Genomic DNA, 27,623 nt, shown 5'->3' with positions numbered 1-27,623 from the left:
AACTACAATTTTGTTATTTTTTTATTTCTTTCGATCAACAATGATTTACTAAGGAGACGAATTGAAACTACTAAAATTATAATTTTAATTGAAAATTTTAAAATATAGTGTTTAATTTAAATTCACCTCTGAGAAACTTTGTATCCAAATTATCATTTGCATTATTATTAGCAAACTTTTCTAGAAGGTTGAATTATTTTTCGTTGAACCCATTAAAAGGAGAACTCATGCACTGATTATTCATCTCATCTAGAGGGGGATCCAAGTGGTATTTTTCCGGAGCATACCAAAACATAAATAAATAATAGTATCCACTTTTTGCCCATAAGATGACCCGAAAACCCCATGAGTCGAGCAATAACATGGTGGATACAACTTGGAACCTTTATATTTACAGTTCATCACCCACCACTTGGGCTATCCTTGAAGGGGCGATACTAAGATTTTATTGCAATTTATTCTGTTGGGTCTATCCAAGCAACTACCTAACAGTAATCTGCCCACATAGAGAAATAAATAACTGCACATTGATAATCGCACACGCTCAGAGAACCCAAAACTTGGAAAGCTTTCAATTGCTGATTTTTCGCATAGAAATGACTCATAATGCACACTGAACCTCCCGCGCCAGATATCAGCCCACCAAGCCATGAATATCCTAATAGACACTGACATGACCGGTTCATTGGCATAACACCAACATTCAATGGGCTGTGGCTGAGTACACAGTTTTCTTACGGATTATTGAGGATCTTGGTACCAGATCTAAAACTAAGAGTAAAATGGTCAGCATATAAACGTTACCATTTTGATCTTCATCCTTTTCTCGCATGCTATCTTAGTATTATACAGGAGAAAAAGAAGGCACTGGGAAGCAGTTGTTTCAATATAAAAATTTGTTCTCCTAGAGCTATTCAGGTGTTTTTATGCCCCAAAACGTTATTCAATGTTTACAAAGGGCCAAAGGCTGACAGGGGCTTCAAGGTGTCCTGTGTCCTGAGACACTTCAAGGCATTATATGTCCCTTTCAAAAACTATAATAGATAATTGGCACAATAAACAAAAGAAAGTAGTCCTATAGAAATATATAGTAAAGAAAAAAATGGCGTAGAAAGACAAAAGAGTAATAATAATAAAGATGACCTAATAATGGAAATAATAACATGTATAGAAGATAAAGGAAAGAATCTGAGTGCTATAAAAATAATGCAAAAGAAGAACCTAGACATAATTGATGAAGACAAAGAAAAAGGAATGATAAGAAAAGGCTTTGTAAAAAAGAGGTTAGAGAAAATTGAAAGACAAAAATGATATCATTGTAAAGATAGAAGACGTAAGAAACTAGATATAAAAGGAGATATAGAAAGAGAAAGATAAAAGAGTACTCTAGTATAACTAGTCAACAAAGGATGAACAAATAATAGTCCTAAGAAAAATGATAGTTTAAAAAATTGATAAAAGACTAAAATCAATTAAAAGATCTATGATATATACCCAAAATAATAGTTTAGCAGAATTAACTAAAAAGATAGAAATTTAAATTCACCTTTAGATATAGACAGAAAAAGAGACATAACAGATTTAAATACCACCAAGTCATTAGATAATAAGAAAAATAACAGGCACACTGGAAATACTATTTGTCATAAATGTAAATAATATGGACATACTAAGAAACAATGTGATAGACATAATAAAATTATTAAACAAATCAGTAAATTAGAGTTTGAGAAAAATGTAATAAATGAATTAATGGAAATGTTTGACATTAAACAGAAAGAGATAGACCAAGTAACGAAAAATGAAGAACTAAAATCAACTAACCTACTCAAAGTCAATAAAAGAAAAAGGAAACAAAAAGACATAATAATGAAATTGATAGACAATCTATCTAATCACCTAAAAAGATAAAAAATGCTATTTACTAAAATTGAAAGATTTTTTAGACATACCTATTGTTTGTATTAAGTGTAGAAAATATGGACACAATATTACGAAATGTGGAAAAGGAGAAAAAACTAAGAAACATATAAGAAAGAAAAGACAGAAATGAAACAAGATGGAACAAACATAAAACCAGTAACTCCACAAGACTTAATGACAGAAGCAAAAATAGTAAAACAAAAAATTAAAAGAGGATAATTCCATAGACATAAATGAACAAAATATTACTAAAATAGTAAACTTGATAGATTTTCCCACAACAGAAATCTAGAGGGGGATCCTAGTGGTATCTTTCCGGAGCATACCAAAACATAAATAAATAATAGTATCCACTTTTTGCCCATAAGATGACCCGAAAACCCCATGAGTCGAGCAATAACATGGTGGATACAACTTGGAACCTTTATATTTACGGTACATCACCCACCACTTGGGCTATCCTTGAAGGGGGCGATACTAAGATTTTATTGCAATTTATTCTGTTGGGTCTATCCAAGCAACCACCTAACAGTAATCTGCCCACATAGAGAAATAAATAACTGCACATTGATAATCGCACACGCTCAGAATACCCAAAACTTGGAAAGCTTTCAATTGCTGATTTTTCACATAGAAATGACTCATAATGCACACTGAACCTCCCGCGCCAGATATCAGCCCACCAAGCCATGAATATCCTAATAGACATTGACATGACCGGTTCACTGGCATAACACCAACATCAACATGCAATGGGCTGTGGCTGAGTACACAGTTTTCTTATGGATTATTGAGGATCTTGGTACCAGATCTAAAACCAAGAGTAAAATGGTCAGCATATAAACGTTACCATTTTGATCTTCATCCTTTTCTCCCATGCTATCTTAGTATTATACAGGAGAAAAAGAAGGCATTGGGAAGCAGTAGTTTCAATATAAAAATTTGTACTCCTATAGCTATTCAGGTGTTTTTATGCCCCAAAACGTTATTCAATGTTTACAAAGGCTGACAGGGGCTTCAAGGTGTCCTGTGTCCTGAGACACTTCAAGGCATTATATGTCCCTTTCAATATCCATTCGTCTATAAAATTTTCATATAAATTGCTTATCAAAGGTCTCTTTTGATACTTCAGTTATCCATTAACTTTCAATAGAGTTACATAATCAAATGAAATGAAACTTTAGCTAAACTAATCTCAGTCATCTTGACAATATCACTGTCACAAATAACAAAACAAAACCCCTTAACTTAGTGTCTACAGTCTACTTTGGTAGGAAGAAAGACATGTTTTTATATATATTTTGCTACTATGGAAGAACCTTGACCAACAATGCACATATTGATGCCAAAAGAATGTTTATTCTTCCTTGATTGAGTGCTATTTTTTTCTCTCGGGATTCTATTGGCTAAAACTAATCCTGTATCATTTTCTTTAGGGTTTATATTCAGTCGCTATATTTTTCTACAATTCATCTTTCTTGACATGATCATTGGCTTTCAAGTGTTTGTTGATAGATGCTGCCAACTCCTTCAAACCGGATTTTGTAGATAGCTTAATCTGCAAGCATAGTAAATTTTTCCATCAATTAGCTGGAATACAAAAGTCAAAATAAATATATACAGATATGCCATGAAATAATTACCGGATTTGCTTTATCATTTGCTGGGTATAAGAAGAGTGCTGGATATTCATCTACCTGCAATATCGAACAAAAAAAAAGGTACACTCATCAGATCATTATTCCATCTCACAACTTTAATAAAAGCTATAAGGCCAAAAGTGTTCCTCATTAATGAGCTTCCAACATTCTAAATTACAGGGAAACCTGAACTATGTTTATTCTAATCTTAATATGAATTTTTTTATTGGTAATTACAGATGCATATAATGGATTTTGAATTCAAGACCTCACCCTCCACCTTATTCTTATAAGAAAGGAAATGCCATCTCATTAACAATGATAAATACTCAGGGAGAGACAATCAAAACAGATTACAATGCTCAAACATATCTAAAAGAGAAAAACAAGGAGGAGAATGAAAGGCAAGAGAAAAAATAAAGGAACTCCTTTTTCCCCCCTGCAATGCATTTTAATGAGATCTATTACAATAATTCACTAATAATTCTTCCACTTGCACATGCAAAGGGAATTAGGTAAAGAGACTCCTTTCTTTCCATTTCTTTACCTCTTTTAGATTCCCTTCATTTTTTTATTTATTGTTTTTAAATTTTTTGTTGCGATAGTTTAGTTTTGCCCATCCTTGAACACTGACCAAGAAATCATCATGCTACCAGAAAGCTAAAAGGTCAGAACCTGATTCCTTTTAGATTACAGCCTAACAGGGCTTTAAATTAATTCCTTATGCTTTCAAACTGCTTGATTATGAGGGATGAATTCACACCTTCAAAAGATATGGGAAAGAAAATAAAAAACTAATCAAATTTCCTTTTAATATCACCCTTAATAGATATCCTTATGCTATCAAACTACTTGATTATGAGGGATGAATTCACACCTTCAGAAGATATGGGAAACAGAGCATAAAAAACTAATCAAATTTCCTTTTAATGTCATATCACCCCTAACAGGAATCTAGGTCCTTTTTATTCAACCAGTTGAAAAGCAAGGTTTCCCCACAAAGACTGACTTTTTGAAGGTAATGCATGCTCAACATAGTAACAAAATTGCAATGATGCAACTTTTCATAGCACTTACCTGCAGTTTTGGGTGTTCATTAGTGGAAGCATCTATCCTTGCAAAGACCAGATTATCCAAGCCTTTGAAGTGCTTAGCCAACTTTTCAACATGCTTGCTAGTGGTTTCACAGCTGATGCACCATGGTGTATGTACCTGTTTTCCAACAGTCAATATAAGGTCCTTTGAGGAGACAATTGAACTCTTTTTTTTTTTTTTTTTTTTTTGGATAGGTAAAAAAAATTAAAAAAATTAGTTCACAAAATTCTGAAACCATAGGGCTGCTAAAGGAACGATGGTTTGGTGTGTTGGGAATGTATTACCAAGAAAATGCTCACTATGATCACATATTTCATATTTCAACTTCCATCAACATAACAGTGCTTAGATGTCAGGAGCAAAGGTAAAATGGATGGAAGGCACAAAAGTATCAAACCTCCAGAAGAACATTCTTGGGACTGCTCAAAACCAAATCATCAAATGTCTTTCCTACAATGATTTGGATGCTTGCCTCTATCTGCAATTCTCGCAATAGAAAACATATTTAGAAGATTACAGTGATTTGTAAACATAAAATAAAAATTTGAAAGATTATAAACATAGAATAAAATAAAAAACAAACATTTTCTATATATTTTGGTTCATACTTGTCTTAGAAAATTAATCAAGTCCATCATATTATGCTTATGCATTGGACTGAAAATGAACCTATACACATTTGATAGCATTTTTATGAGTTTATGTTTGTGCATTTAACAACATATTATACAGTGAGAACTAAAGTATAAAACTAAATGTTCTAAGCTATTTTCTTAAGAACAGAATATTCCTCCATATCGGTTTAAAAGAAAGTTCCTCCAACCCTCTACCTAGCAGCTCAAATAAGTTGCAATGTGAACTTTTAATCACATGACCTATTGAATAGTCATGCAATTTGTTTAGATTATTTAATGAGTCATGTAATTAAAAGACGTGTAAATGGTCTTACGAACCACCATATAATGGGTTGGAGGAGATTCATCCGACTTGATTTGGAGGAAAACTTTATCCTTTTCTTAATTACTTTTAAGATGTCACCAAATTGCACTAATTGGCTGAGGAGCTATTATTCCTGAATTTTCTAACAAAGAAAAACTAAGAAGGATGCTCCAAGCTACAATCACAGTTGCAAAAAATCTTTTTTTTTTTTTTTAAACTCACATTATTCTTATCCAAAGTTAGGGGGGAAAAAAACCACTCACATTATCTGGTATTGGCTGTGACTTGAAATATGGAGAAAGAGTTCCATCCAGAAGCCTTGTGCAGAACTCCTACAAAAAGCCAATTCAGAAAATCATTATAGTTATTCAAGATATATGTCCAAAGGAAATTTTAAATTGGAAAAAGAAAGTTATATTACTTCTATGTTAATTGGGGTCAGGTCTGACTGTAACAAAAACTTTGAGCTGATTTTGTTATCAAATGCAGTCACCTATGGAACAAGAAGAAAACAATACCATCAGTTTATAGCTTCACCAAAATATTTTTCAAAAAAGAAAAGCTTATAGGAACAAAATAGCAGTAAATTTTAGTTTGCTAATTGGAAAACTGACCACAGTGTTCTTTGCTTCTTCAAGCCCAAATAAAGTTAAGAAAGGCTTTGCAAGGTTCTCATCTGTAATGTCTACATATAAGAACATCATCTGCATTCACAAGATTATGTTAGGATAATCACGCCAGCAGAAGATTCCTAATTGCTATAATGGCTTCAAATGTAGGTCAAAGAAGTTACTTTAGACTTGAACTTCCTTGCAACTTCTTGAAGAGGCTCAAGAAGATTCTTAAATTCATCAACCTCTGCAAAGACAATGACCTGGCCAATAATGAAAACAACTCATTAATAAATTTACCTTATAAGCAATTCTGGTGTAGTGGCATGTATAATTTGTAATTAGCATTAAGCTTCACCAAGGATATAATGCTTTACAGGAAAGAAATACAAACTACTGATATAAAAGGTAACAACTAATTGCATCTTGAAAAATAGAATAGTAGACATATATATGAGTGCAGGAGGAACCAGGTTCCATATATTCATTAAAAAGTTATGCATATAGGTTTTGATCAAGGGTCCAAACAATCATGCTTGCAGGCTCAAACTTGCATTAGAATATAGGCAAGTTGCTTTATAATTCAAGGTTCAGCAACTCAGAATTAAGAGAGATTAAAACAAACAATTTAGCGCAACAAATTTCCTATATTTGTTCTCCTGAATTCTTAAGTACATAAGAAACAATACTAAGAAAGGTCATATATATCCATTCCTTTTCCTAATATACATATATATAAAATCTAATAAGCATGCTTCCTGGAGCTAATTGACTTTTTAGTAAAACAGAGGTGAACTGTACATTTTACAGCATCAATGTTAGAAACTCTCCTGTAATTTAGGTCAGCAACAGAATTTTGTGATGCATCTGGCTGGGTATATTGAATTTTCAATCAAGATGAAAGAAATTAAAATGGAAGGAGCCCTGCCCCATCGAGACAAAGAATAGCCAAAGAGACAAAGAACTATGATGAAGCAGCAATGCGTGAATTATTGAAGGTGTAGAGCAAGAAGGCCTAATGAAACAATTAGAAAAGCATGACAGCATTCTGGCTCTACATAGAGCTTAATGGAAGAAATGGGTAGCCCATTGTTGGGATAAGGCCCATTTTGGTGCTAAATTAAAAACTTTGAAAAAGGATTGATGTAAATTGCATTTGGCTTCTGGGATCTACAACAGTAAAACATAATCCTTTTTTTTTTTTCTTGATAAGTTTTGCCCTGAGGGTGGGGGGGATGGGAGAGGGAAATTTAAACTAGTGACCCCCACTCCATGAGGTGTGGTCCCTAGCCAATTGTGCTACCCTTGAGGTTAAACATAAACCATTTGAGCCTACTTTATGACTTATTTTCTTTGCCACTTAGCTCCTGTAAATAAATAGATGGAATGATGGATGTCAAATTACATATCAGTCATTAGAAAATCAACTTTTAATTGGCAGGAAAAAGGGGTTAAAACAGTCCATAATTTAGAATGTCACATTTGAGCTGGCCCTTAAAAATCCTAAAAGTTAAATTAAGAGTTTAACCCAATTTTACTCAGTAGTTTTTTTTTTTTTTTCAAGTAAAATTTCAACAAGCACAATTTTACTCAGTACTTTATGACTGGTAAATATGCATGTTTACAAAATCAAGTCCACAATGCACCCTAACAAAGCAAGAAAAATTAGGAGGCATAGCTTCTAGCCAAGGCTGAAGCTATAACACACTAGATCTTTATCAAATTAAGAGTTTCATCTAATTTTACTCGGTAGTTTATGAATAGTAAATAGGAATTTTTACAAAATCAAGTCCACAATACACTCTAACAAAGGAATAAATATTGGGAGTCATGGCATCTAGCCAAGGCCTAAATTGCAACACAATAGATCTTTGTCAACACCTTCTAATAGGCATCCCAAAATTAATAGACAACTTTGAAAATTATAGATATCCAAAAGTAACCACCGCACACCCTTGGTGTGATGGTCACTCTACAAGTATAAGTACTTTTGGGGTGTGGGGGCAGAGGCCGGGGTTCAAGTCTTCAAAAAAGAGCTTTCACACACGTATACACTTAGATTAGATTAAAGTAGAATTTCTATCTTGTATCAAAAAAAGAAAAAAAAAAAAAAAAAAAAAAGATATCCAAAGGTACCACATTAGCTTAATTTCAGGAGAATCATTTCATCTTCTATAAGTTCTTTATTCCCCATTACATCATTATCAATAGCTTATTTTAGTAAGTGGCTATCATAGGTAAAATCCTCTATTCAGCCTTGTTAGGTGTGAGGTCTACAATACCTCTTCATAACAGTACTTTTATGCAGATTGGAAGAACAGTACATGCAGGGCTTTCCACCTCCATACATTACTCATAATCTTTTCAATATCACAATTATCAACCTCATAGTATTAAACTTAAAAGGAAATGGAGGAAATATATACAATATTGAAAACAAATCAAGAAACAGGGAAAGTTTAGTAAAGGAAATATCAGCAACCTGAAGTTGGACAGGACTGGAGTAAACTCTGGCAGAATTTAGCTCAGTCAGTTTGGTAACCAACGGCAACTTGTTGTAGTCCAAGAACTGTAATATTTTGTCCATTTTGAAGGTCCCTTCTGCAAATCCAAACAAATTCATCACTTATTCCCTCAGTAAATTATGGCCAACTTGTGTGATTTTCAGGAAACATGTAAGAACCAAAGCATTAGACAAATTTTAAGTGTCAGAGTACATCAAGAAATGTCAACCCCTATTGAATAATTGAAAGCTGAGCATCACAAAGGAGAAATTTCAAAATTAACATATACACATTTTTTTCTTTTATAAATAAAATGTCACTAATTAGTCTTTCTAGGAAAACAGCAGGAGTAGCAGATTTATTATCACCAAATCAGATACTCACCATATGGAGTGTATCTTTCTGGCTCACTTTTAACAATCCCAAGGAAATGGTTAGTATCTTTGATATCTGGGAAAAGAACTGTGGCAACATCAATGTTGCTTGTTTCAACAAACTGGATTTCGTTGTCAGATATTGCTGCTTTAACAAATTCATCATAATCAGGTCCCTGTGAATATCTCTTATTATGTCAGTCATGACTTATAAGAAAACTTATCCACAAAAATATAAATAAATAAATAAGAAAACCTTCTATTTCTTGTATTAATGAAACTTTGCATGCAATTACTAATAAATGAAAAAATTGTGATAATTTGATAAAATGTACTATATTCTACGACTCTTGATTTTTGATTTCTTACACTGTATCACTATTAACAAATTCTTGACTGTCTACAAAGCTCAATTCAACTCAATCCAACTAAGCTTAATTCCAATCAATTTAGGGTTATCTTTATGAATCCTTCTTCAACTAATCAATGTCAACTACACACATCCCTTTCCACCATCCTCTCTTTCTAAAATCATATTCTCTGTTACCTACCTAGTCCCTATATGAATCCTTTACTAGATCCACTTATGTTATTTTAGGCCTCCCCTACATTTTAGATTTTACTACTTCTCCTTGAATCAAATCACTCTTCCTCATGCAGCTAATCAGTATCCGTGCATTACTAAATTATCTTAAGTGGCTCTCACTCATCTTTTCCTTATGCCCCAAAGTTTCCACTTATTCACCCACAGTGCTTAGAAACTATTAGCAATAAGAAAATCTTGACTGCTACTCATATATGTATATATTTGATAGGTAATCAATTTAACTGCTATTGATATACCAATTGCTTGTTGATTAGGTGTGACCTAGCTGTTTGATCCTACCACCACAATTTTTTTTTTTTTTTTTGATAAGTAATAAAGATTTATTTATATCAAAAAAAAAAAAAAAAAGAGAGACACCCAAGTACACAAGGAGTATACAAGGGTGTAATGTATCAAATACAAAAATTACATAAATCAAGTAAATCCAAAATTGAAGAAAAAGGTTGGTTTCTCCTCACTGAGAACCAATCCAATAAGGTTTTGAAAAATAGAAGCTTGAGATCAGGCATAGAACGCTCATTGTCTTCAAAACACCTACTATTTCTTTCCTTCCAAATACACCACATCAAACAATGAGGAACAACCATCCATATATCTCCATTAAGATGGCGACCAAATCGACCTTGCCAACAAGCAAGAAGCTTAACAACAGACATTGGCATAACCCAACAAACTCCAAATAAACCAAAAACCATATCCCACAACTCCAGAGCAACCGAACAATCAAGGAATAGATGGTCAATAGTTTCACTATTACACTTGCACATATAACACCAATCCAAAATGCATACCTTCCTTCTCCTTAAATTGTCAATTGTCAAACATTTCCCCAAGGCAGCAGTCCATACAAAGAAAGTCACTCTAGAAGGAATCTTCCACTTCCAAATGCTTTTCCAATGGAAAAACTGCTCACTATGGCCAACTAGAAGATGGTAGTACGCACTAACCATAAACCCCTTACTCCTACAAGGTAGCCAACATCTCTTATCCTCCCCAATCCCCCTTACAGGAGTGCTATAAATGGTATTTATGAAGCTCCAGAAAGCTTCCAATTCCTGATTATGTACATCCCTACAAAAATGTATCTCCTAATGAAGGACTCCATTGGTGTACCTCATTAGATCAGCCACACTCGCCTCTTTGTTTTGACAAATCCTATAGATTTCAAGATAGCAATCTGCAAGAGATGTTCCACACCATCGATCTAGCCAAAACTGCACTTTTGATCCATCTCCAATTTCATACAAAATATACCGAGATAAAGAGGGCCATCCCCTTCTAATATTTTTCCACAAACTAACTCCATATGGACCAGAGAATGAGCTAGAACATCAACCAGCCCAATCACAACCATACTTCACCTCTATCACTTGTTGCCATAGAGCATCCCTTTCTTGCCCAAATCTCCATAACCACTTCCCTAATAAAGCTACATTAAAGGTTCTCAAGTTCCTAATCCCCAAACCACCTAAAGAAAGTGGAGTACAAACCGTAGTCCAATTAACAAGATGAAATTTGGGCTCATCACCTAGGCCACCCCATAGAAAGTCCCGTTGAAGTCTTGCAATTCGGTTGGCCACTGAAGCAGGAATAAACTCAAAAGAATGAAACAAGTGGTCCAGCAAACCAAGATGATTCTTGGTGAAATGCTAGGCAATGCCATAACTGCTCTGCCCCTAAAGCATTGTCAATCTTTCACGGAGGCCATGGTTGCATATGCTTATATGCTTACATTATTACACATACATATATTTAACTAAGCCATTCTGCACTATTTGTCTCTATAATTGGATTTTACATATTATGTACATAAAATAAAATCTTACTCCCCAACTCAATGCTGGTTAAAGACAATTTCAACTATAATATTTAAAGGTCAATTATGAATAATTTATTGAACTCAGTTCCTTTCCAATTCCCTGTTACAATGCCTGTACTTACATGAAAGTATATCAAATTCAAGAAACAAACTGCTAACCTAGTGAAGAGATACATTCATAATAAATGAAAGAACAATCAGACATATGAGACCTATTGAACAGGTTGCCATTGCTTTGAGCAGACAAAATAGGGGAAAAAAGAGAGAGTGATTTTGATGAAAGAGAGTTTGCAATTCTAATTGGTTCTTCTAGTCATGTAATAAATTTTCCTCAATGAGTTGTCACAATATATCAATTATTTTTCAGTTTATGCTTGCACATTCCATTGTAGTCACTGGTCATATCACTTCCAATCCCTAAGTTTCAATGGTTGTAGGAGATATTCAAAAGAAGACCTAGCTATTAGCGAACATAGTCTAAAGACAACAAGTGCTATTAACAAGTGAAAGGACTCAGAATCACCAAGTGTCATTTAACAAAAATAGATAAGAGAAAACCAGATCTCGGAGGTAGAGAACCAACTTGTTTTGAGCATTGCTTCTCAAGTTTCCAATAGTTTCATTCATGAACCATGAAATATAGTTAGACCATTATAGTAAAAAGATTGATACAAAACCTTTTTAACACACAGTAATGTTTCCCTTTTAACATGATACTGGTCACAAGAACATATATACCATCAAGGCAAGAACATGGCATAAATTATATAGATAATATATTCATGGTTTGATATTTTTATTTCATCATCTTTCTAGTAAAATTCTTAAAATGATTCAAATTCACATACCTCAAATTTCTCAAACAGGCCAATAACAAATGTGTGGTACTTTTTAAGAAATTCGTCTGCCTCTGCCACTGAGCTTATTCTAATAAGAGGTACACCAGTTTTTTTCCTTGCCCAAATCACTATTTCTTCCCTGAATAAAAATTAACCCCACAAACACATTAAAACATACATATGCTTTGACACGATACAAAAATTCATTCAAAACAAATTGTTAAACTATAGCATAGACCATTATGACAGCACCATCAAGGAAAAGCTATTTGATTTAAGTTGAATAGGTAAGACCACAAGAAACCAAATACAACATGAATGAATCATAAGTTTATAGAACAAACCATCCTATGCAGGACATAATAATGAATGAGAATTATGAAACTGTGTTGATCTAATAATTATAGTTTGACAAGGAGAGTAGCTACTCACGCTGAAAGTCCACCAGTGTACGCTTGAGAAGTACCATTGACAAACAGAAGTAAAGTAGGAAACCCTTTGATCCCAAGAGTGGAGGCCGCCTTCGTATGCCGGTCGGCATCAAGCTTAGCCATCAAAAGAGGACTCCCCAATTCCTTGAGTGAAGTTGCAGCCTCAGCAAACTGAGGCATAAGCTCAGCACTCCTTGCACACCAAGGTGCATAACCCAGAATCAGCACAAACTCATTCCCATCAATGGCTCTCTTAGTATTATCATTGTTAAGCTCAAGAACAATCCTCTGGGCTTTGGTCAAAACCTCAGCCTCAGATGACCTCACACTGTGTGACCCTTCTTCTTGTTCTTGTCTCTCTTCCTCTTCATCCAATGCTATTAGTTCCTCAAGACCCTCCAAATCTTCTTCATCGTTTGCATTTGGGGTGGGGTCAGAAGCCTTGATGGTGATGAGAAAACTCAGAAACAGGACAAGAATGAGGGTGAAAAAGATGAATCTTGAAGTGGGTTTTCTTGTAAACATGGTGATTGTGAAAGCTATATATGAATGTTGGGTTTTTTGAGATTTGAGGTGGGAATTCTGGATGAGATCTGTGTTAGGACATGAAGGTTTATTGAGAAGCTATATATGAATCTCAGGAAGATCTTACTGTTAGAAGAGATAGATAGGTTTGGTCAAGTAGGAAATAAGAACTGAGATAAACGTGCAGTCGTGCAGACAAAAGGGCTTGTTTTCTTTTTCATTTCGGTCCTCCTCTTCCTCCTCCTCTTTCTTTTTCTTTTTTCTTTTTTTATTATTATTATTTTTTTCCGTTCTAGGTTCTAGCAATGTTATCCCACTCGTACGCAACAAATTTTGTTTCATTTTTCACAATAATTTTATTTGCAAGCTTCCCCTAATTCTTAACTTTTTATTTGAAATCACCACTAATATTATTTTTTATTTATCATAAAGTAAATTTAGTAAACTGTAATAAATATTGTAATGGCAACCAGGAGCTTGGCTCAGCTGGTAAGAATCAAATACTTTGTCTAACCCACTTAAGTTTAAGTCTCACTGCTAACAAGAGTTTGACGGTGGACAACTACACAGATTGACCCATGGGTTTTAACCTTAGCACCCTGCCCGGGAGTTAACGTAATCTAACTAACCCTTATTTTTTTTGCTACCAAGAAAATAAATTAAAAACAAACATTGTAATGTAATAATTATTATAATGATTTTGCTATTCGTAGTTTGGTTACTTTTTTTATTACGGGAATAGTAATTCCAATAGCTATTCATTAAAATTACGAATACATATTCCTCTCTAAAAGTGTTGTAGCTTGTAATAGCTATATAATTGTAGTAACTTCTAAAATTAATATATTTATAAATAAACAAACTTTCTATATGTAAATAACAATTATGAAAATAAAAAATAACTAATATCTCTTTCAAATTTCACATATATATATATATATATGTTATTTTTAGAAAATATAATTGTATGAGTAAGATATTTCCTAAAATATATCTTAAATTTGATTCTAATGTTACAATTCACAACCAAATGTTTATAACATCAGTTTACAACTACAAAGGTTAGGCCTTCTTGAAATTGTACTTTAGTTAGTAATGTATTATAAATCTGGTTTAAAACACTAATATTACTATTTTCATGTTTATTCTAATAAGTATTAATATTTACTAAAAAGAAATAGGGATATTTATCTCACATTAATTATGTATGTCTAGTGTCCGCTGTTTATAACCCTAGTTATAACCCTAGTCTATAACTATAAATGTTAGACCCTTTTGTAACTATACTCTGGTTAGTAATGTATTATAAACCCAGTTTATAATACTAATATTACTATTTTTGTATTTGTTCTAATAAGTATTACTGTTTACTCCAAAAAAAAAAAAAAAAAAGGGATGTCTATCCCACATTGGTTGTGTGTGTCTAGTATCCGCTATTTATAACCCCAGTCTACAACTACAAAGGTTAGGTCATTTTATAGTTGCACTCTGATTAGTAATGTATTATAAACCCAGTTTAAAACATTAATATTACTGTTTTCGTGTGTGTTCAAATAAGTATTACTGTTTACTTAAAAAAAATAGAGATGTTTATCCCACATTGGTTGTATTTATCCCACATTAGTTGTGTATGTTCAGTGTCCGCTATTTATAACCTCAGTCTACAACTACAAAAGTTAGACCATTTTGTAGTTGTACTTATGGTTAGTAATGTATTATAAACCAGGTTTAAAACACTAATATTATTATTTTCGTACACGTTCTAATTAGTATTACTATTTACTAAAAAAAAAAAATAGGGATGTTTATCCCACATTGGTTGTATATGTCCAGTGTCCGCTATTTATAAACCTAGTCTGCAACTACAAAAGTTAGACCATTTTGCAGTTGTACTTCTGGTTAGTAATGTATTATAAACTTGGTTTAAAACACTAATATTATTATTTTCATACGCGTTCTAATTAGTATTACTATTTACTAAAAAAAAATAGGGATATTTATCCCACATTGGTTGTGTATGTCCAGTGTCCGCTATTTATAACCCCAGTCTATAACTATAAAAGTTAGACCTTTTTGTAGTTGTACTTCTGGTTAGTAATGTATTATAAACCCGGTTTAAAACACTAATATTATTATTTTCGTACGCATTCTAATTAGTATTACTATTTACTAAAAAAAAAAATGGGATGTTTATCCCACATTAGTTGTGTTTATCTCACACTGGTTGTGTATCCAGTGTCCGCTATTTATAACCCCAGTCTACAACTACAAAAGTTAAACCATTTTGTAGTTGTACTTATGGTTAGTGTAGGGTCTGTTTTCTTGTAGCCTAAGCCAAAAAGAGATTGGTTATAGGCCCAACGAATCCAGAACAATAAATTTGTAGAGAGTGGGTTGAAGGTTTAGGCGCCGACTGACGTCTTAGAAGCCTGATCATCTTTTTCTTTTATTGAAGAAACACTTGGAACAATTTACAACTAGGAGGTGCTGCTTGGCCCATGGCCGAGGAGGCTTTTTTCCTCTCTTTCTCAAAAAACCCCCCCTTCACTACATTTTGCTTGTCTCTCTTATATACTACTCTCTTCCTCTTCCTGTTGATCGTTCATTGGCCTCTCCTCTGGCCGCTTGTCCCATCAGAGGTCGTATCTGTGCTCAAGTGGTTCACCCTGATCGATGTAGCCCTGCCCGGGGGTTGCTTCCCCATTAATGCGGCTAGAAGGGTTAGGTGAACGTATTAAGTGCTGAGGTGACAACTGGCTCTAGGTCTGTCCCCCCTCCCCTATAGTTATCCTTAGTATGCCGAGGACGAGGAGATCCTCGGCGCGGATTCAAAGAAGGGTTTGCTCCCCAAATTGGCCTTGGGTAGTCATCCCTCCTCGGACTGGACCATTTGGGCCTGGCTTGGAGTGGACCATGGCTGTACGATTTCCTGGCCCCACAGTTAGTAATGTATTATAAACCCTGTTTAAAACACTAATATTATTATTTTCGTACGCGTTCTAATTAGTATTACTATTTACTAAAAAAAAAATAGGGATGTTTATCCTACATTGATTGTGTGTGTCTAGTATTCGCTGTTTATAATCCCAATTTACAACTACAAAAGTTATGCCATTGTTTACCAAAAAAAAAAAAAACGGATGTTTATCCCACATTGGTTGTGTGTGTCTAGTATCTGTTGTGTATAACCTCAGTCTACAACTACAAAGGTAGGCTATTTTGTAGTTGTACTCGGATTAATAATGTATTATAAACCGGTTTAAAACACTAATATTACTTCTTTCGTGTGTTTCGTGCGTGTTCTAATAAGTATTAAAATTTACTAAAAAAAAAAAAAATAGCGATGTTTATCCCACATTGGTTGTATGTGTCTAGTGTCCGCTGTTTATAATCTCAGTCTACAACTACAAAAGAGTCTAATGTATTATAAATTTGGTTAAAAACACTAATATTACTATTTTTGTGTGCGTTTTAATAAGTATTACTGTTTACTCAAAAAAAAAATTTACAACCAAATTTATGAATAGGTTTAATTATTCCATTACAACAAATTTTATTCATAGTAATAAAGATTACCACTCATGTCATAATCCTTATTCAGTGTATCAAACGTGTCCTAACAATATGCCACATCAACTGGGTGTGAAATTTTGTCAATTTGTGTGTGTGTGTGTGTGTGTAGACTTCCTCTTTTCTTTCAAGTTATTGTACTTATATTCCTTTACATATGCTAAGCATATAAATTTTGGGCAAGGCTTTTAAGTCCAATGCATTAGTGCATTGAACACAACACGATACTGGTCCATATTGTGTTAGGTCCACCTAAGCTTAACCCATAAAATTTTCCCAATCTTTTCAACATGGTTGAACTGGTAAATGTGTTTGAAATAATATCACTTTTATTTAAGTGATAATACTATCACTAACATTAATTTTATTAGCACAAATCATAAAATAATAATAAAATGACTCTGACAATGTTGTGAAAAAAATTTTAAAAAAAAATTGAGTTTTCACACTTATTTATTCAATTTTAGTTATTTTTTGTATTATTAATAATTTAGTAACACTTTAGTAATTACTAGTCAGTAATTATAATATAATATGATTTTAATTTCTCTTTATTTTTTGTCAAAGTATTAAATTTGATAATAATAATAATATTTATTAATAAGCGTTTATTATGATAGTATGTATATGAAATTCTATATATTAATATTATGTTTAACAAGAAAAAAAAAACCATATTTTAGGATTAGACATTTATTATGATTTTTTTTAGAAATAGACACACACACAAAGGAGAGGGAAAAGGCACACCACAAACTCCACTCAAAAGACATAGTAAGAGAGTGTATTGTATGGAGTATAACTTATTTCACATTCCCTTAAACGTTACCATGGTTTTTTTAGTGAAATTTGTTGTATGCTTTTGTATTAGAACCTCTCTCTCTCTCTCTCTCTCTCTCTCTCTCTCTCTCTCATGTGTCTGTGTTTGTTTCTCAAAAAAATAATGGGTGATTGCCCATTAAGGGATGGGCAATTTATCTATGGATACCCAGACCCAAAACTCGATTATCACTAATACTCAATTCTCACCCAAATTTCTTACCTATGAATAGCCATACCCGTAGGGATGACAATTTTTCTCCGCCCTGTTTAACTCGCCTCTCCCCGCTTTGCCCCGTGCGGGTTTTCCTCGCTCCGCGAAGATGGTGGGGTAGGGATGGGGCAAGATTATACCCTCGCACCACAGGGTGGGGCGAGGATAGGTTTAAACTTTTTAAACTCACCCCACCCTGCCTCACCCCTCCCTGTCCCTGCCCCACCCTGCATTGCTTAGGGTTATAATTGTAAATTTTTCATACCCTACTGTGGGGGGGAAAGGCCCAAAGCTACTCAATGGGCCTGGAACCCACTGATTAAGGGCCATAGTGTCTCCGAGAATTAATAGATGGTTGGGGCGGCCTACCTAAAGCAGGAAGCCCTGAAGCAGAGGGGGAGTGTCGTCCGAGGAGGCCACCATTTGTCTGAGGATGTCTTTCTCCTCGGCTATGATGAGCTTTGATCAAACGAATGTGTGAAAAGTCCGACTAACCTCCCCAATGATCCCAACGGTGATGATGGACTCTAGGTGGATCCGAAAATTATCAGAACTAGAAAATATCTGAAGGAAAGGCTAGTACCACCGCATTTAATACGCTGCAACAGCTTTTCTGACCGCATTTATGTGGAGAAGACCCCTGAACAGTGCAACCTCAGTTATCGCCACTCACAAAGAACTAAAGTAGACACACGACATGACATGCACTCGAGTGGACGCGTGGATGAAGAACAAGTGGACGATGGAGATTATAGGAAGGGATGTCATATAAAGAAGAAGGGTCCCTAATAATAAGGGGGAGAAAAGGAGAAAAAGGGAGAGAGAAAAGCTTTACTGTAGCTCTGAGCATTGTAATCACTGTTTATTCAATAAAACACCTCTTCGGACATTCATTCATGGAGTTATTCGATCTTTAGCTCACGTTAGCATTGTTGCATGTGACCTAGCTGACTGTTCTGTGCTTCATAACCAGCCCAGCTCTTTTGCCCACTCTCTACAAATTCATTGTTCTGGGTTCGTTGGGCCCGCAACCCATATCCTTTGGGCTTGGGTGACCGAAACTGACTCTACAATTGGCGCCGTCTATAGGAAGAGCTTGCGCAGGTGTGGAGACAACAGTAGGCGATGGCGGAACACGGAGAACAAGAAGCGGAGTCTAGGGCGCCTCAGCAGGAGGACCCTTTCCTTAACCTAGAGCAAAGGCAGGACCACGAGGGTAGCGTGCACACCGTACCCCTTGGTCAGAGCCAGTCACATGGCGAAAGCCACATGTCCCATGCAGAGAAGAACCGAGATTTGCAGCGGGAGGTTGAAAAACTAAAAAGGGAATTACGCTATGCAAAGAGGAAACGGGCTCCCTCGTATTCTGATGAGGACCCTGATGATGAGCCGGACGTCACTTATCAACCCAAATCCAAGACACCGGCCAGCGAGACCTATACCTACGAACAGGAATCTCCTTACAAGGGGCAACGCGGAAGTCCATCACGCGGAGACGTCGGAAGCGACGCCATGAGCAAGGCTCTAAACCAGATTTCCAGGTCACCCTTCACGTGCAGGATCGAAGAGGCTAGACTTCCTAGGCGCTTTAACCAACCAGCGTTCACCATCTACAATGGCAAAACAAACCCCGTGGAACGCGTGAGTCATTTTAACCAGAGGATGGCTGTCTACTCCAAGGACGAAGCGCTGATGTGTAAGGTTTTCCCCTTCAGCCTTGGGCTAGTCGCCATGAGGTGGTTCGATGGGCTAAGCCCAAATTCCATCAGCTCATTCAAAGAGCTCACCCAAGCATTTGGTTTGCGATTTGTTACATGCCGAAGAGTAGCCCGACCTCTGTCCTCTCTGCTGTCCTTGACCATGAAGGAAGGAGAATCTCTGAAGGTGTACTCGGATAGATATTGGGAAATGTTAAACGATATGGAGGGCAATTTTGACGCGATGGCCTTGGAAACGTTTAAGCTCGGCTTCCCTACCGACCACGGTTTAAGGACATCCCTGTCTGGTAAGCCCGTTACTAGCATTCGCCAGCTAATGGACCGTATTGAAAAGTACAAAATAGTTGAAGAAGACCAACAACAAGGGAAGGGCAAGGAGAAGGTTATCCCCTTGGAAAGGAGGGATTTCAGGTCAGATCGATACACCAGCAGCAAGCCGAGGAGAGACTTTCCTGTGCAGTCAAGAACAGCCAATCCCCAGACCGTCAACACCGTATTCAGAGACCCAGTCCACCAAGTTTTGGCAAAGGTCAAGAACGAGCCATTTTTCAAGTGGCCGAACAAGATGGCAGGGAATCCTGACAGACGTAACCGCAATCTCTACTGCTAATACCACCAGGATCATGGACACACAACTGAGGGCTGCAGGGATTTGTGGATTCATCTGGAACAACTAGTCAACGAGGGGAAATTGCGACATCTCCTGCATCATACTAGCGGCCGAGGAGGTCCGACGGGTGCGGACTCCTGGAGGGACGACACTCTGAAACCCTTTCTGGGAACTATCAACGTTATCTTTGCGGCCCCAGGGAGAACAGGATCCTGGCCGTCCAAGGTCCTGTCTGTGGATCGGTTACCAACGGGGGAATCTGGCCAGGGTCCGAAGAAATGCAAGCTTGATGAACAACTGGTTTTAGGCTTCTCGGACGCCGACAAAGTGGGTACTGTCCAGCCTCATGATGATGCGTTGGTCGTCACCCTTAGAATTGGGGGGTACGATGTGAAACGGGTGATGGTTGACCAACGAAGCGCTGCGGAGATAATGTACCCTGATCTCTATTGGGGGCTGAACCTTAAACCAAGTGACCTAACACCATATCATTCTTCGCTGATCAGTTTTGAAGGAAGAGTTGTTACCCCGAAGGGCCAAGTACGACTGCCTGTGCAGACTGGCTTAGAGGTGGTGGAGGTGGATTTCATAGTCGTAGACGTCTTCTCACCCTACACGGCGATTGTAGCCAGACCTTGGCTTCATGCGCTGGGGGCGGTTTCTTCCACCTTGCATCAAAAAATCAAGTATCCTTCTGAAGACCGAGTTTGCGAAGTCTGGGGGGATCAATCCGTAGCGAGACAATGCTTGGTGGCTGCCATTCAACACGAGCCTGGGGCTGGGTCATCAACTAGGGATTTATAGCAACCAAAGCACCGATCATCGCCCATTGAAGATCCGATCCATGCCGCGGGGTGCGAAGATTTGACGAAAGTCATCATTGGGGATGATCCCGAGAATGCAAGGATACCTAAGCCAAGCTAAGCGCTTGCAGTCAGAGTTCGAGTCTTTCAGCCTGTTGCACATTCCTAGGAGTGGCAATTCGCACGCCGACTCTTTAGCCACTCTAGCCACCTCTTCGGCACAAGATTTGTCGAGAGTTATCCTCGTCAAGGACCTGCATGAGCCTACCGAAACGGAAAAAGGAACGCTCTAAGTACATCAGGTCAGGGCTGGACCCAGTTGGATGGACCCGCTGGTTAAGTTTCTGAAGGAACACATCCTGCCCGAAGAGAAGGGAGAAGCCGATAAGATTCGGAGGAAGGCAGCCAGGTTCTGGTTGTCCGAGGATCAGAAGCTATACAAACGCTCCTACTCAGGGCCGTACTTGTTGTGCGTACATCCCGAAAGGGCCGAGCTGTTATTAGAGGAACTGCATGAAGGAATCTGTGGAAGCCACACCGGAGGAAGATCCTTGGCTCACCGAGCAATCACTCAGGGTTATTGGTGGCCGAACATGCAAAAGGAAGCCCTGGATTATGCCAAGAAATGCGACCAGTGTCAGCAGTTTGCTCCACATATACATCAACCAGGGGGGACTCTTAACCCGCTATCCAGCCCATGGCCTTTTGCCCAATGGGGCTTGGATATCGTGGGACCATTCCCTAAGGCTGCAGGAAACAAGAAATATCTGCTAGTCAGCACTGATTACTTCACCAAATGTGTCGAAGCAGAGCCTCTTGCGAATATCCGAGACGTAGACGTGCAAAAGTTTGTGTGGAAGAATATAGTTACTCGATTCGCATTCCCATATGCTCTTATCTCGGACAACGGCCTGCAGTTCGATAGCAAAGCATTTAGGAGCTATTGTAGCGAGCTGGGGATCATAAATAGGTACTCCACCCTCGCTTATCCCCAGGGTAATGGCCAGGCAGAAGCTATCAACAAGGTCATTGTGAATGGCTTAAAAAAGAGGTTGGACGACGCGAAGGGTAAATGGGTGGAAGAATTACCACATGTGCTTTGGGCTTACAGAACCACTCCACGCAGGTCTACCGGAGAGACCCCCTTCTCAATGACATACGGGGTCTGCAACTTGGCCTGTCTGAGCGGCCGCTTCTGGGGCATGGCTCTGGGATTCAGCCGGAATCTCCTCTTCGTCCAACCCCTGACCTTTGTCTTTGGCTGGCTCAACTGGCAGAAGAGCCTTTCCTGGCGCATTAGGGGCAGAAGGGGAAGCCCCACCGACTGGACTTGGCTCTGGGGCCTCCAACAGCTGGGGGGCAGAAGGAGAGTCAGCCTCTAGGAGTGCTCAGATATCTGGATGGTAGTATATGCTCCCAGGTGACCTCAAGGTAGAGTCCGAAGGGACCCCCGCGGCATCCAGTGCCTGAAGCTAGGTTACGTCGCAGTAGTCACGAGCAACCGAAGCAAATTGCTCCGTGAGCTCCTTTCCAGTCTCGTCCACTCCTAACTGATATGCCGCTTTTCTCTCGGCTTCGACTGACTCCTTGGCCAGTTGAACTGCCTGCTCAGCGGCTTGGGCGTCCTCCCTGGCTTTTTGAAGTTCAGCCCTAAGATCCTCCACCAGCTCCCTTGCGGTTGCCAGGTTGATTTTCGACGCACGCAGCTGCTTGCACTGCTCTTCGGCCTGGGTCTCGGCGGTTTGGAGGCCGGCCTTGTTGTTGTCCCTCTCACGGGTCACAGTCTTAAGCTGCTCGGACAGGCCAGCATAGTCATCCTTCAGCTGGCCGAGAACCCTCTCAACCTCGAACTGAGACTGGACTGCCACTTGGGCCTCGAGGTGGAACTTTATGTTCCACTCCTCAGCCACGTAGATTTGCTGGGTAATCTGCACGACGACATGTTTAACTCAAAGTAAGTGGGGGTCAGAGCGAACCAAAAACGAAACTCAAGTTAAGGGGGTAAGTTCATTTACCATGGCCATATCCCTCTTAAGGGACAAGAAGAGCTCCTGCTGATTGAAGCGCCTGTAGGACTCCATATCGTGGGACAGGAGGAGTGGCTGCTGCAGGGCCTCAGCTACATACCCAGCTCTTCCCCCAGCATAATTCCTAAGGGAAGTGTCCCAGAGAATGGGGGCACCATCCAGCTCAAGTCTCGGGCACCACGTGCGAGGTCCTCCTCGGCGTACATCGGCCCCGGGAACCTCGTCTCGGCTTTCAGTGGAAGCGGCCCTTTTTCCTCGGTCCCTCACCGTCCTCTGCTGCTTACTCACCTTTGAAGGCATCCCTACCTCCCTCTCTTCCAGCTCGTGGGGCTTCTTCCTCTGTGGGTCTGGTGTGGGCCTTGAGCTGTGTTCAGGAGCCTTGGGAGGCACTGGTGGCGGGACCTCTATTGGATGAGAGGTCCCCGGGCCTTTTTGCTCGGCCTTTCGGCCCTTATTCTTCATCATAAGCTTCAGGTCCACCATCTCCTCGTTCGAAGAGTCGTCGGGGAGTGCAGTTACTAAAAGCGGCTAGACACTGGAATGCCTGTCACCTCCTTCCTCGGCCTCCGAGACCTCTACCGCTTGATTTGCCCCTGAAGCTTCTACTCCAAAGTGGAACTTATCTATCTGCTCTTCTAGCGAGGAGGTGGAGGAACCAACCCTTTCGCCCTCAACCTCTGGTCCAAGTTGAGCTTGTTGTAGTGGCTGGACGAGATGGGGTACACCCTCAGGGTTCGGATGTGGTGCTGGTGGAAGGTCGTGTGGAGCCAAAGAGCCTCTGGATGAAACGTCGATGCGGTTAAGGCGTTCGTCTCCCTGGACTATCGCGTTGCCGACCGGTTGAAGGTCTTTTCGCTTCGCCGTGTACCCTAGGATGAGAGGAGCTGATCGAAGTTGTCCGTCCTCACTCACAAAGATCTCGGACTGCAGCAAATAGTTGAGCGCGGCGAAGTTGGTAAGACTGAGCCAAGGAGATATGTTTCTTCTATCTGTTACAAGTCGCAGCAAAACGTTGTTAGAAATTGAAAAGTGGCGATACAGGAAGAGTCAAAACTGTTAAAAAACGGCGATCCTGAGTCTATGGTTAGTGTGCCTAGGTCTAATGTGTCCCAGCTGGCTTCCCTGCTCTGGTCAGACAGTGAGGGCCATCATACCACGCGCCGGAGATGATCACGTAGTCGTCTTTCATCCCTTTGTTGGTTTTGGGAAGGCAAGAAATGAGCCTAACAATGTCGGACCGGGACTTCAAATAGTATCCCGCCCCTTGCTGGCTGTGGAACTCATACATATGCACCACGTCGTGCCAAGTGAGCCCCAGTCCTAGGAGGCGGTTGAGATCCTCAATGGCTCCTAAGATCCTAAACATGTTAGGCGCGCACTGCCAAGGGGTGATCCTATGGTTTATAAGATAATTAGTGGTGATAGGGCCCATAGGAATCGTCATCCCTCCTTCGAGGAATGCGATGAGAGGGATCACAACCTCCCCCGTTTCCCGATCGGTTAGTATTTTCTCTAGAGGGCAGTACTTCACGCCCACATTAGGAGGTATGCGGTACGTGGCCCTAAACTTCTCCAACTGGGCAGGGCTGTCTACCAAATACTCTAGTTTACCCATCGCTCAAACTGAAAAATGGACGGCCGAAGAGAAAGTCGAAGGATTGAGATTGCGAAAACTTACAGGAACTAAGCTAGGGATTGACCCCCGAGCTCGCAGAAGGATTCCTGAGGATTCTGAGAAGAGGCAAGATCAGCGGTTGGAAGAGCTCTGAGCATTTGTGTGCTTCTGGGCTGGTCTGAAAGTTGCAAAGTGAGAGGAAATGTCCACAGCCGAGCGAGGTCAAACGAAGAGGCAAAAGTTATTTCTCCCAAATCTCAATGAAAAACCCCGTCCGTTGGATCAATAGCCCACCGTTAGATGCGATGGACAGGGCGCCCCCTGTCGCACTTAACGCAGCGCTTCGGGAATCAGGAAAACAACGGCATTTATGATGGAACGCGCGCACCTATGCCCACACGCGTGCCAAGCTGAACTTTTGTCCATTTTCAAGTTTTTATCGCGTAGCAAATCAAAATCCCATTTTTTCCCTTCGGATGCGAAGGAAAAATTAAGATTTTTAGGGGCTATTGTGGGGGGGAAAGGCCCAAAGCTACTCAATGGGCCCAGAACCCACTGATTAAGGGCCATGGTGTCTCCGAGAATTAATAGATGGTTGGGGCGGCCCACCTAAAGCAGGAAGCCCTGAAGCATAGGGGGAGTGTCGTCCGAGGAGGCCACCATTTGTTCGAGGATGTCTTTCTCCTCGGCTATGATGAGCTTTGATCAAACGAATGTGTGAAAAGTCCAACTAACCTCCCCAACGATCCCAACGATGATGATGGACTCTGGGTGGATCCGAAAATGATCAGAACTAGAAAATATCTGAAGGAAAGGCTAGTACCACCACATTTAATACGCTGCAACAGCTTTTCTAGCCGCATTTATGTGGAGAAGACCCCTGAACAGTGCAACCTCAGCTACCACCACTCACAAAGAACTAAAGTAGACACATGACATGACATGCACTCGAGTGGATGCGTGGATGAAGAACAAGTGGACGATGGAGATTATAGGAAGGGATGCTATATAAAGAAGAAGGGTCCCTGATAATAAGGGGGAGAAAAGGAGAAAAAGGGAGAGAGAAAAGCTTTACTGTAGCTCTGAGCATTGTAATCACTGTTTATTCAATAAAACACCTCTTCGGACATTCATTCATGGAGTTATCCGATCTTTAGTTCACGTTATCATTGTTGCATGTGACCTAGCTGACTATTCTGTACTTCATAACCAGCCCAGCTCTTTCGCCCACTTTCTACAAATTCATTGTTCTGGGTTCGTTGGGCCCGCAACCCATATCCTTTGGGCTTGGGTGACCGAAACTGACCCTACACCTACTATTTAAACAAACATATCAATATTGGCTTATTTTATTTTACCCAATGTGGTTCTCTGCCTTTATTTTGTTATGTGTTATGTGTTATACTATGAGATTTTTTATTTTTTATTTTTTATTTTTATGTTTGTCTTGTTAAACACTTAGATATATTATTCAATTTTTTCTAAAAATTGATTTGATTTGATGGGATAAATTTAGTTGTAATTTCAAGTATATTTTTATTAATGAAATAGGTTTCATTAAAAAAATTGTACTAATTGTAGGGCAAATTAACAAAAAGTAGAGTTTTACGGGGTAGGGTGGGGCTTCGCGAGGCCCCAAGGGGTGAGGATGGGGTGGAAAGGCTTTCCCAGTCATGCGGGGCGGGGCGGGGATAAGGCAAGACAAAACCATGTGGGGTGAGGACGAAAACCCCATCCTTCGGCCCTGCCTCGCCCCGTTACCATCCCTACATACCCATACCCAACCCAAGCCCAATTTATTTATTTATTTTTTTGCACAACACTTAAAAAAATGAGGAAATACACAAACCACTTATCACTTCATTGTTTTTGGTTACTTTTTAATTATAAAAGTCTTCAACCCCATCTCTTGTCGAATAAAACACTCATGCTTTTTTGTTTTTGTTCTAATAATTAAAATATCAAATACATTTTTTTTAATCTCTAAGCTATAAACAACAATTCTAATTGAAGTGTCAAACAAACTAATTTAAACTTTCTAATTTTTTTTTTTTAAATTTTAGAAAGGGTGCTAGAATTTTATTTAATGAAAGGCCAATTCGGCTTGAATTACAGCGGAGAGGTGTGGAGGAACATCCTCCATCCACACCGATAACTCACTAACATGTCTCACATGTCTAGCAATATTGTGAGCTACACTATTACCCTCTCTTTTTACATGACTAAACTCCACGGATTCAAACTGGTTTGCTAACCTTTTTGCATTGTCTACCAAGTGTCAGTAGTATGCCAGCAATGATCCCTCACACTTTAGGGCATCTATAGTGTTCTTGGAATCCCTCTTGAGGACAATAGGTGAGAGACCGAAATCTAGAGCCAACTTGAGTGCTCTCTTAGCTACAATCACTTCCACAACAGTAACTGAGTAGGGCAAAGTGATTTTCTTATCCATGGATGTTACGACCTGACCCTTATCATTTCGGGTTACAACTCCCACAACCACAAAATTTTGTTCTCGCAAAATAGCACCATCAAAGTTCACCTTCAGGATCGGGCATTGAGGTGGTTTCCAGTCGGGGCGGGGCGGGGATGGGGCAAGACAAAATCATACGGGGTGAGGACGAAAACCCCATCCTTCGGCCCCGCCTCGCCCCATTACCATCCCTACATACCCATACCCAACCCAAGCCCAATTTATTTATTTATTTTTTTGCACAACACTTTAAAAAATGAGGAAATACACAAACCACTTATCACTTCATTGTTTTTAGTTACTTTTTAATTATAAAAGTCTTCAACCCCATCTCTTGTCGAATAAAACACTCATGCTTTTTTTGTTTTTGTTCTAATAATTAAAATATCAAATACATTTTTTTTAATCTCTAAGCTATAAACAACAATTCTAATTGAAGTGTCAAACAAACTAATTTAAACTTTCTA

General features: G+C 38.7%; 1 protein-coding gene across 1 annotated transcript; it reads right to left on the bottom strand.

The window, feature by feature from the left end:
* Positions 1-3,023: 3,023 nt before the first annotated feature.
* LOC111997428 (protein disulfide isomerase-like 1-6) lies at positions 3,024-13,540 on the bottom strand. The gene is made up of 12 exons (XM_024029517.2): positions 12,784-13,540; positions 12,361-12,490; positions 9,097-9,262; positions 8,691-8,809; positions 6,391-6,471; positions 6,212-6,301; positions 6,019-6,090; positions 5,861-5,929; positions 5,056-5,136; positions 4,641-4,775; positions 3,567-3,620; positions 3,024-3,481 (listed from the first exon to the last, which is right to left on the bottom strand). The coding sequence occupies exons 1-12, from the start codon at positions 13,305-13,307 to the stop codon at positions 3,386-3,388; spliced, it is 1,617 nt and encodes a 538-aa protein (XP_023885285.1). The 5' UTR covers positions 13,308-13,540; the 3' UTR covers positions 3,024-3,385.
* Between the last annotated feature and the right edge of the window lie 14,083 nt (positions 13,541-27,623).

The sequence above is a fragment of the Quercus suber genome, unplaced genomic scaffold, assembly GCF_002906115.3.
Source record: "Quercus suber isolate HL8 unplaced genomic scaffold, Cork oak 2.0 scaffold_273, whole genome shotgun sequence".
Classification (NCBI taxonomy): Eukaryota; Viridiplantae; Streptophyta; class Magnoliopsida; order Fagales; family Fagaceae; genus Quercus; species Quercus suber.
Note: the sequence above shows the minus strand (reverse complement) of the source record. Positions and strands in the feature narration are given on the sequence as shown.

Bases quoted from the DNA above. Each gene is read 5' to 3' on its own strand.
- LOC111997428 (XM_024029517.2), bottom strand. From the start codon at position 13,307: ATGTTTACAAGAAAACCCACTTCAAGATTCATCTTTTTCACCCTCATT. The intron at 9,263-12,360 runs GTATGTGAATTT...AGATATTCACAG, and splicing joins GCCTGTTTGAGAAATTTGAG to GGACCTGATTATGATGAATT. The intron at 6,472-8,690 runs GTTGCTGATATT...ATTATTGGCCAG, and splicing joins CCAGTCCTGTCCAACTTCAG to GTCATTGTCTTTGCAGAGGT.